Genomic DNA, 11790 nt, shown 5'->3' with positions numbered 1-11790 from the left:
ATTTCTTGCAAATCTTTAGGTTGTTGGGTTAAGTAAGTTTCAAGAAAATGACGTGAAAATAAAAAATAAAAAAAAACACCAAAAAAAAAAAAAAAACTTGAAGGTGAAAGGTGAAACAAAAGCTTTTAGGTTGTTCATATTGCAAGGGTGGCCATATCATTTCTTTGCCCCGAGCCCCCACATGTGTAGGGACGGCCCTGCACATGTAAAAGAATGTAATTTCACAACGCGACATGAAACAGTTTCAGAGGGTTGGCTGGTCAGGAAATCACTGGTTTTGACAGCCAGTGAACAAATTTGAGACCCAACAGAAATGATCTTTTTGAAAAACTTATGAGGGATACAATTTTTCAAGCTTGAGGTCAAAACTTTGCATGCTGTGTTTATATTTGTACATTTGTGTTGTGTAGGTTATGTCACACACTCACTTTCCTGATCAGAATACAATATTGACGTAAAAATAACGATAATTAAAATTCCTGAAAGAACTCAGGATTTTCCAAGCAATTCCTTGGAGGAAAAAATGAAAAAATGCATGAAACTCTGTCTGAAGAAGCTGGAAATCAGTTTGCCGTTGTAGCTTCATTGTTGTTCATGTCTTTATCCCTGCCGCTTTAAAACCACCGCCACCACCACTATCATCATCATCATCATCGCCGTCGTCGTCGTCCCTCTATTAAAACTTGCCCACCTCACTTCTTGACACTGTGGTGACACCTGAATTTTTTTTTCCTCCCAGGTTTTCCTCTGCTGACAGGAGAGATTCACGTTCCGGCTGAAAACGCAAACATAATTACGGTGACAGCTCCAGCTAAGTGCTTTGACTGACACTGATGAGCCCGCCGCAGTAAATACCCAATTATTTCCTGAACACGTCTTGGCTGATTATAGTGGGGAGGGAGGGTGGGTTGACAGGACAGCCACGCCGTCCAGGGTAATCATTTATTTTCCCAGCATTTTGACTGGAACTGAAATCATCTCACCGCTCTGAATACACAATGAACGCCGCGTCGCCGCCTCTCAGCTTTGACGGCTGAGGTTTTATGAGCAAAAATCTGAATTTGCAAATATAAACAGCTCCGAATGTCCAACACTGCCGGCAGAGACGGGATTTGGCCTAATCCCCCCCGCACTTGTGGTCTTAGCGCTTCGTGCCAAGCGGCCACTTGAGTCGTGCATGACTGGGAAAACAAAAAAACTGGCCAAAGTGGAGAAGCAGGCGTTAAGACTGCAAGTGTCAACACACATCGGGGAGAAAAGGGAGGACAGAACGTCTGCACTGTGTTTATCACGCAGGAATGAGAAATAAAAATGTAATTAGAATTAAAACAACGCTGCCATTCAAAAATTATGAGTAAATAAATGAATAAATAAGGATATAAAGACGTACATAAATGAGCAAACAAGGCGGCACTCAGTAAATTGCACAACTAGAAGTTCACAGCTGAGTTTACGCTAAGCCCCGCCTCCTTTTTGGCAATGTTCTGGTCATAGGACACGCCCCCTCCTGGTGTTCATGATGCAAGAACGACACTCAATTAGCAAACATTACAACAACACAGTCATCCAAAAATCACAAGTATCTGAGTCTAAATGGTCCTCACTGCAGTTTTTCATGGTGCAGCTTTTATTGTGAAATTTGGAAAATGACAAAAAAGGTGAGGCAACAAAGCAGAGGCTGGTTCCTCTTGTCTTCTTTGCTGACTGGGCTTTTATTGTGAAAGGTTGCACAGTCTGTCAGTGATCATTTGTTCTCTGTAATGGATCTGATTTAAAATGTAATGAAGGACAAAACTCAAGCAGAAAGACAAATTACTGACTTTAAAAACTACTCAGAAAAAGGCCAAGTACACAACACAGCCACAGTATTTACAGTACTGTGAGTCTAATGTAATTTGGTACTTCCATCTTTGTGGACATGGTGCTGCACAGTAACTGATATTTCTTTCCTATTTGAGTCAAGATTGGTCGTTGTTTTAGTAATTCCTCGTTCCGTCTGTATAAAGCAGTGCTGAATCTGCCAGGTCAATGAAACGTACAGCGCCGTGTGTTTTTCCCACAGATCAGTGTGTCGGTGTGTCTTTCCGACTGTTTTTGGGGGGCTGCTGTTTGGATGGTCCGTCTGTCCGTTTGCTGCGCCCAGACGATCAAGACATCAGTGGCTCTACGGTGGAGCAGCTAATGAGATTTCGCTCAGAGTCGATCAATATGATGGAGCGAGACAGGAGAGTGGAGGTCCAGGTCGAAAATGTCTGGCGTCGCGCTTTAACGTCTTGTTGAGGTCAAACTGTTGAGATAATTATTGATCTGCCGTGATTGAGTCTCCCTGTTGCCACGAATAAACCAGCTAACAGAATATTCCCACTCCCTGTTTGACTGAGATGCAGTTTACTTCTAATTAGTGCCAGACCGTATGGGATTTTTGAGACCAATAGCAACATAGCAAGGGGAGAAAAAAAAATCACCTGTTGCTGGCATGGCGGTCGATGTAGTGAATTTTGAGCTGCAATGAGGAAAGACTTTGCACCCATTTGACTGTGAAAATGTCCTCAGAAGGCTGCTTTCTTAGACAAATAACTTTATTAAAGAATTTTTAGCATTATCACCCAACTGACTGTTGTGGAAAAGTCAGTCTACCTGGAAAAGCAGGCATCCTCTGAACTCTAAAGTTTGATGAGGCTCCTAGAGGTCACTAGAGGTCATTTTCTCCAGCGACGTCCAGTGTGACAAAAGTCTCTGCCTGCAGTGAAATGGCTGCTATGGGGGCCAACATCATCACACAGGAATCAAATGTGGCTCATTGAATCCACAAGAGTCTCAGCTTTCCAGTCAAAGCCAACTGATGCAGCTCCAAGACTGTTTAGGCCCCAGTCTGCACACACACACCATTTTACAACAGGCCACAAGAACACATGTGGACTGCAGGCTTTGGGGCCCAAACTGCATGGGATTAGCAGAAGGTGGGCGTGTCTGCAAAGGGGAGAGAACTCATTTTCATTCACACAGCTGGAGGTCAGAGGTCAAGGGACCCCCTTGAAAATGGCTCAGTTTTCCCCTCGCCAAAATTTTACTTATCTTTGCAGCAATATTATCCTCTTTGCAGACGACCTCACGATATACATCTTAGATCATTTTGTTTCATATCATACCGGCATTTTGAGCTTTAAAAGTGAGGCCACCACAAACGATTCTATATCAGCGCATATCTGTCAACATACACCGATACTGATATGATATCAATACATCTATGATAGGCCAATATCAGCTGATAATATCGGCCATCGGTCCGACACTACTTCTAATACACAGGAAACAAATGAGAAGCCAAAGAGTTGCCATGTGTTTTAATGCTGGAAAACAGAAGAGCAGCAAGATGTTACCAGTTTAATGACGACTATAATAATTAATAATGTTAACCAGGTTTCTATTAATATTAATATCAATAATAATAATAATAATGATAATAATAATCAGTTTGCCAGGTTGTTCTGACTCAGTTAAGCCGGCATTAATGAGTGAAGGAGGAAACGCTGAATGTCAACATCACCTTCAAAAACACATTCATCATCAAGTTCTCCGGCAAAAACAAAGCATTCATCATCATTAACACAGGCATCATCAGCATCTTCATCAGCACATTCATCATCCTCGTCATCATCATCACCATCATCGCCATCCCCACCAGCACATTTATCTTCAACAGCAGCTTCAACAGCAGCAACACATCATCATCATCATCATCGCAATCATCATCAGCGTCCTCATCAGCAACACACTGTGTGTTCAACAGCGACATCTTCATCACTATCATCATCATCATCACCACTTACTTTAATACCGTGGCAATTGTAATAATCATCATCATCATCGTCAACATAAATTATCATTATTAACAGCATCATTATGGCCACTGTGATCTTTATCATCAGTTTCAATGTGTCACCATCATCTTCATCTTCATCATCAGCATCCATACAGTCACAGCTCAAATCAGGATTATCATCATCAACCTCATCTTCATCATCAACAGTAAGAATAAAATAAAGTTCCAACAACACACTCATCATCATCATCATGATCCGGAGCGTCATCTTCATCAGCGTGACTGCTGCTCCTGTCATTATCATCATCATCATCAGCATCTTCATCAGCATCATGAACATTATTATTATTATTATTATTATTATTATTATTATTACCATCATGGTCAACAAAATCATCATTCATCATCATCATCATTAGCAGCAGCAGCAGCAACAAGGTCATCTTCATCATCCGTCATCACCTTCATCACAGCAACACACTGATCAACATAAACCTCAAAGCCATCGCCATCATCGCCAAACGCATCTTCATCTGACACAATAAAAATCATCATCATCATCATCACTGTTTGACAAGTGCATCTTCGTCATCATCTTCAGCAGCAGCGACTACAAGGCAATCGACGAAACTCTCACATCCGTCACATGAGCCGCTCCGCCTCCATCATCGACAAAACCATAATCTGCATGATGACCACCGTGACCTTCATCATCACCATCATCACCATCATCATCATCAGCATCATCAGCATCGCTTGTAATCATAACCCCTGCAGCTGAGAGGCCTGCAAGCAGCTCTTTGAAGGAAATTATATGGAAAATTACAACTGGACCCGATGAAGCTCGACTCAATGCTTCCCCCTAGCTTCCTCTGCTCAAAAAACACCAGAGAGAGAGAGAGAGAGAGAGAGAGAGAGAGAGAGAGAGAGAGAGAGTGCACGATGGATAAAGAGAGAAATGAGATAGAGAGAATCAGAGTCTCAGAGGGAACGATAAGATAGAGGGAAGAGGAGGCGAAGGAGAGACTCTCTGGCGCCGCATCAAAGAGCGAGTGTCTCCTCTGAGAACAGACACTTTCCCTCCGTGACATAGCGGGCTCCACTCGTGATTTACAGAGCATTTAGGAGGTTTATACCTGGGTCATTAGCTGCCAGGATACTTCACCCAGAGACAGAACTAGCAAAAACCTAAAGATTAACAGTCCAAAGCAAGCCAGCAAGATGGATGCACACCGCGGTAATGAAGCCAAGTCTGCAAAACAAGACGCGGAGATAGGAGAAGGTGGGACGTAATAACCCGCACGCAGCCACAGAGGGTTAAATCACATCACACACACACACACACCAGCGCGCAAACAAACAGAAAAGGCGGCGATGCGGCGTCCTTACCTTCCTGCACAGCCTGGAAGGGGTTGTTGGGCTCGATCAGTTTAATGGAGTGGGTGATTTTCTCGCTCTGCAGGATGTCGTCGCTCAAGCTGAGGTCGGACACGGCGAGCTGAAACACCTCGTCGTCCCGCACCGCGTTCTCCTCAAATATAGCACCTGGACGGGGCGGAGGGAGCGGAGACGGGACCAGTCAGTCCAACATCACCATCATCATCATCATCATCATCATCATGTTATTCATTAAACCACAGACACAATTAAAATCAAATGGCAATAAAAGAAGAACACACTTCATATGCACACCTCAACAATAGTAATGCACACAGTCCTATGCCTGAATTAATAGCCTACACCTCTTACTAACACTGTGTAACTGCTGGTCGTTGCATTCATATCCTACAACAGAACAGACATAGGATTATTATAAAGAGATGGATCAGGCTAATTTCACTTGAACAACAGATTTCCTGAGCATTTATCTGGGCTACACAAACTTCGATTCACATCATAAAAATTAATCCACGGACCACCAGGGTAACGTTGACTGTTTAATTAAATCAACTTAAAATGACCCTGGCACGGTTGGAGGGGCTGTGCTCCAGTACGGTACGGGCGCTCACGCACGAGCACACGCACGGTCACGCACGCAGCGCGCGAACGTGGATACGACGTAAATCATGCCGTCCTCCTGCTTCCGCAAAATTGTTTCATGCACGCAACGCGATTAGCTGTGAATCGCGGCATTGCACAATCAATAATCAACTGATAATGATAATCAACCAGATCCTGCAGACCTGACCGTGTGGCCACGCCCACCGTGCGGTGCTGGCCGGCACCGAGCAGGCACCGCTCCCCCAAAATTTCACAATGTTTCCAGCCAGGGGAGCTCATGTCACTACTAGACTAGGCTGAGCCCCCCTTGGCTTATTTCACACACTGCCCGTTACCAAACTGTGGCTCTGCCTGCTCTCCGGGCTGTGACATGCAACACAACGAAGTGCAGGAATTGGATTTGTAAGTATTTGTTTTGCACAGTTCATTTATTTCAGTAATCTGACAAATATTTTCATGAAAAGTTTCACTTTATTTGAGCTCCAAAAATCACTGTTTTGCAATATTATACTATTTTTTCTATTTTTTCATTTTGTTTCTAAAGCGAATGCGACATGCTTCCATAAGATGCACTAAATGTTGCACATCTTTTATCCTCCCTGATGCAGGAAAGACGCTGTCACACCTGTGCTTAGGTGAAGGGAGTGTAACACCGCAGCACTAGACCAGAACTCTTAGCATGAGTAAGGATGGCAGATACACACACACAGCGGGGAAAAGTTCAGGGTGATTTATTTTCACAAGCACAAGGATGGCGATTTAAAAGCCCCATTAAAGAAAACAAAGAAAAAACAGGAACCATGATTAAAATAAAAAGTCAACTTGACCTCTAAAGCAGGCAGCACAGCTCCTCACAGCAGCAGGGCATGGACAAGACCTGAAGTTGAGGGTTTCACCTACAGCCTTCTCCAGGACTCCACCCACCCAACCTGAACACCTACATTCATACACCTTTAGACCGTCATGCTTACTTTTAACCAGGGTCCTCCCCTCCTTTAACAATAAATTATATTGAACTGTTTTAAATCATGTCATTTTAGCAAAGACGGCCTCTAGTAAAGTGGCCATTAACATATCGTCTGTTGGTGCTGTCTGTGGCTACAGTGTCACAGAGACGTTCAGGTGGGCGACAGGTAAAGAGAAAAAGATGCTCATGTCTTCTGCCCGTGGATTTGCGGTTCTCACAGCGGACAGATGGATGGTTGGTGGACGGAGAGAACGCCGACGGAGGGGAAAATGACGTGCGAGAAGGTCAGCAGAAGCTTCCCGTTATAGCGCTTGAGGGGGGGGGGAGCGTTGACAAGTGTGAGTTAATTAGTGATAGGATGTGAGGGAGGCGAGCAGGGAGGAGGAGTGTGTGTTCACGGCTGTCACCGGCGGAGTCCGACTTCCTCTTCTCTGCGTCAGTTCGGCTTCTTCTGCTGATCCCAGACAAAGCGGAAAGAAATCACATCTCTCATTTCACACCAACCACAAGTGTAAAACCTGCCTATCAGAGAAAAAGCAGGATTACATTTTGCTGCAACAACTTCCTGTCTTTAATTGAGTTGAACTTTTAAGGGTGAATCAGTTGTTGTTTTTAAATGCAACATGTCTTCTGGTTGTCTGGTCTCCTGGGTTTGATGTGAGTCCACATGCCGGTGGAAATTCCTCATTAGCTGCTAATCCACGGCGCTGGATTTTTATCCCTCCATTCACGTCCACAGCGAAACAGCTCCCGAAATAAAACAACACTTCCAGCAGATAAACCAACACCAACAAACAGGATTATGACAATTTAAAAAAGAACAAAAAAAAAAAAAAAAAACTGGTACCCATTTTTCCACCATGTAACTACAAGTTTATGTGAAAATATCAGGTTGTTTCTTCCTAGCGCAGGGTTACCACCTTCCTGCAGACACTACCTGCCGGATCTACTTTCCAAGAAAAGACACGTTTGATTTCCTTAAATAAATTAGTTGCAGGACCGGTTTGCTGACAGTGTTTTTTTTTTTTTTTTTTTTTCACTATACAACCAAAAACTTTCACCAAATCAGTTTTGATTTGACCTTTTCATATTAAAAGCCAAACAAACTGCAGCAGATATTCCTCACATTCATGTGTTGATTGCATAAATCAACACATTTATTTCATTTGACTTCCTGGTGAATTTGTGGAACCAAATGGTCGATATCAGTTCTTAAAAAAAAAAAAAGGACATGTAGTACTTGTGATTTCCACCAGGGGGCAGACACGAGTGTTTTTTTTTCCCCCCACAGGTCGCAGTTGCAATAAATTTGACTTGACGTAAACACGACTTTAGATGAATGAATGATGGAAAAGATGTGTGATATCAGTTACGGCTGCACATTTTCAATTGATTTATTAATTGATTTATCAGTCATTTTAATCATTTTAATCAGTTAATTGATTTTTTTGGCTTCTGAACGTGAAGACCTATTTTCTTTTCAACAGGTCATCTTTGTGCCAAAGTGTGTCAAACTGCAAAAGAACATAGTTTTTCAGCTGGAAAGGAGAACAATGGACATTCATTCATTCATTCATTCATTCATTCATCTTCTAAACCGCTTATCCTCACTAGGGTCGCGGGGGGTGCTGGAGCCTATCCCAGCGCACATAGGGCGAAGGCAGTGAGACACCCTGGACAGGTCGCCAGTCCATCGCAGGGCAGAAAAATGGACATTTATATGATAAATGTCACTGATTATTGCTCTTAAAACGTTCTTGGAAGACACCTGGTGAATTGTAAATATATGCATGGATGGATGGATGGATGGATGGATGAACGGACATACGAAGGGATTAAAATGCCAACACTTGGACTGTTTGATGAATGAAACTTCCTCTACACCCTGTTCGCCAAAATTTGTCACGCACAATTAGAAAACGTCCCGCTACAAGTGAGAATTCAATTCAAAGGCTCTGGACGAACTCTGCTCGGAGCGCCGTGCGTCCGTCCGCCCGTCCGTCCGTCCGTCCTCGTGGAAGCGACTGCCTCCGCTCCGAGCGCCGCCAAGGTGTACGCCGTCTACTTCCAGGGCTCCATCAATCCATCATCCGCTTTTGAAATTACAGCCAGTGAAGCGTTTTCAATTAAGAATGAATCTTGTTGCACCTGTCAAAGTTATGGCAGGGGGATTGATGTGGGGTTTATATATTTCCCCTCGTGCGGCGGTGCCTCAAACCTCGACCGAGTTTAGTTTATAATGAGCGACGAGGGGCGAGGCGAACAAACAGACGCCCCTCTAAGCTCCGGATCCTCATGGAGAAAACAACATTAAAGCCGTTTGAACCCTGGGACCCTGAAACAGCCGCAGTGTGTCCTCAATGCGTCCTGAGATCCGATCCCTCGGGACACACTCGATGGCCTGGGACGCTTTTTCAAACAGACACGTGACCCAGGACGGACTGAGGGACCCGGACTCGGCTGGGAAGCAGCTGCTCGATGGAGAAAAACTCCTCTCGATAAGACGCGAGCTGCCCTAAAGCATCATGCGACTCATTTTGAGGGGTCTCTAAAATACACTACTCACAAAAAGTTAGGGATATTCGGCTTTCGGGTGAAATTTCAGGATGAACCTAAAATGCATTATAACCTTTACAGGTGAACTTAATGTGACCTTCTGTAAACTTTTGAATGCACATGTCCAACTGTTCAATGTTTCAGTACTTTTTGCACAAGTTGCTGTTCTCTAACAAGGAGCTTAACGGCAAAATTCACATCAGGTGTTTGATGCTCCAGCTCATCGAGGTCGTATCATTAGGGAACGGCTGCTGGAGACTGGGGTACCTCAGATGGAGTGGCCTGCACTTTCTCCAGACCTGAATCCCATAGAAAACCTATGGGATCAGCTGAGTCGCCGTGTAGAGGCTCGGAGCTCTGTACCCCAGAACCTCAATGTCCTGAGGGCCGCCCTTCAAGAAGAGTGGGATGCCATGCCTCAGCAGACAATAAGTCGACTTGTGAACAGCATGAGACGTCGTTGTCAAGCTGTAATTGATGCTCAAGGGCACATGACAAGTTATTGACACTGACATTTTTTGTTGTGGTATATCCACCACTGTTGTTGGCTTTTGTTTCAAGAAACTGTTTGAGATGAGGAAATCACCAGTGCATGCTTCTACTTAAATGCCCTACTTTCATGATATAATATCACTGTAGTGTGAACTTTTTACATTTCCCATAAATTTCACCCGAAAGCCAAATATCCCTAACCTTTTGTGAGTAGTGTATGTACTGACAATATGCAGGTGTTTTTTCCTTCCATATAATATTCAGAGACGGCGTCCTTTCTTAAAGTGCATCCCCTGGTGACAGAGTTACTACAGGTGTGAATGTGCGTGTTGCAGGAATGCCACACGAATACTACAGGCTGATTTATCCACCTAAGTGAAAGGACCCGCTGGAATAATTCAATAACCTGAGCTGAAGGTGATCGGGTCGGGTCTGTAATAACGTTGAGTTGTGAAACACGTCTTACATGATTGATGATTGTTGTGCGGTGCAGCCGTCTGTCCTACACTGCATATCATCTCTTTCAAAAAAATAAAACAAAAGCAGGTTGACACCGGGTGTGAACGGACGGACCATGAGCCGCCGGCTTGTGATCACGTGACGCAGGACGGGTGTTAACGCCAGGCGGGAACGGCCTCGGACGCTCGCTCCTCTCAGCTGTTAGTCGATATTCGCAGCAGCAGGTTGGAGATGAACAACATGAATCACTTCCGTCCTGCTCATAATCTTGACAATCCATCGAGGCTGCGCTCTCTGTGTGAATCCCACCTCGCCATCGACTGAAAATCTTTGACTGACTCGTGTCATTTTGCCCGTCAGCCTGCGCACCGTGACCTGCAGCGCTGCGAAAACTGCTTTTGACACGGCCTGGACACTGCCTTACACCACTGCTCATAAACTTCGACTATTTATTTAGAGAGCTCAAGAAAAACTTTGATTTTCCTTTCCTGAAACAGCTGAGACTGGCCGAGTGTTTTAATGTTTGCTGCCTCGCCTGTCAAATAAATCCAACGTAGTGAGATTAAAACGTAAATGTTAAAATAATCACTCGCACGTTTTTGTGTCGGAGCGACGTCTAGTGATCAAAGCTTTTGAAACCTGAGCAACTTCACTTGATCGCTTTCAAAAACATTGAAAAAAGGCGATTAGCACAACGGCAAAAGTTGAAAATGTGAAAGTTACCGGGACATTATTGATTTAAAAAAAATCAATAAAAACATTTTAAAAACACAAAAAAATTACGAGAGTTATAATAAAATAATATAATAAAAAAGATAAATCCCAGGAAAATTAACAAAAAAAAAAAAAAATACTTTCAAAATTATGTCAAATAATTTTTTTTTAAGAAGACATTTTAAAGGTCAGATTAGTAAGCTGCTGGATCAAGGAGATTAGCAAAAAGCACACACACACACACACACACACACACTGTCTGTGTGTTGGGGAAATGTATTACTTGACATTTTAAATTGTAAATGGCACTAAATTAAAAAACCTTACATGTGTTACAGGCTTTAAGGTCAGACTGCAGCTTTGCAGGCTTGACTGAGGAGTGAATAAAGGGAAAGGCCACCAAAATGTGACAGTCCTGCTTTAAGTTGCAGAATAAATGGAAGATATTAGGTATCTGGCCTTTAATGCACATTTCCAAACACTCCTCCAGTTATGCTATATATGCAATAGGGGAACTCGTGCCAATTCAATTTGCTATTGATGTAAATGCCAAGTCCTGCTGCTGCGTTTATCAGCCCACCACACTGGCAGCTCCCCAGCCGCCGCTCACATTCTGCTTTTTTTTACGTCCCAAAAACTCCGACTGGCTGGAAAATCACAGGAAGTGGTTCATTTATTTTGGGCCTGACCGAACGCCGCGGCCCGTCGCCAGCAAACGGTTGCGTCCTGCGTGTCTCCTTCCTGAAGAGCTGAACGGCCCTTTGAGCGAATTATATTT

General features: G+C 43.7%; 1 protein-coding gene across 1 annotated transcript in view; it reads right to left on the bottom strand.

Moving 5' to 3' along the window:
- Window positions 1–7642, bottom strand: part of LOC115378258 (glutamate receptor ionotropic, delta-1-like) — a 520936-nt gene extending 513294 nt beyond the window's left edge. The window contains exons 1-3 of the mRNA XM_030078448.1: window positions 7639–7642; window positions 5573–5608; window positions 5213–5368 (exon numbers count right to left, since the gene is read on the bottom strand). Of these exons, the coding sequence (XP_029934308.1) occupies window positions 5213–5368; window positions 5573–5608; window positions 7639–7642 (196 nt within the window). The remainder of the gene's footprint in view (window positions 1–5212; window positions 5369–5572; window positions 5609–7638) is intronic.
- Window positions 7643–11790: the final 4148 nt, after the last annotated feature.

The sequence above is a fragment of the Myripristis murdjan genome, chromosome 19, assembly GCF_902150065.1.
Source record: "Myripristis murdjan chromosome 19, fMyrMur1.1, whole genome shotgun sequence".
Taxonomy (NCBI): Eukaryota; Metazoa; Chordata; class Actinopteri; order Holocentriformes; family Holocentridae; genus Myripristis; species Myripristis murdjan.
Note: the sequence above shows the minus strand (reverse complement) of the source record. Positions and strands in the feature narration are given on the sequence as shown.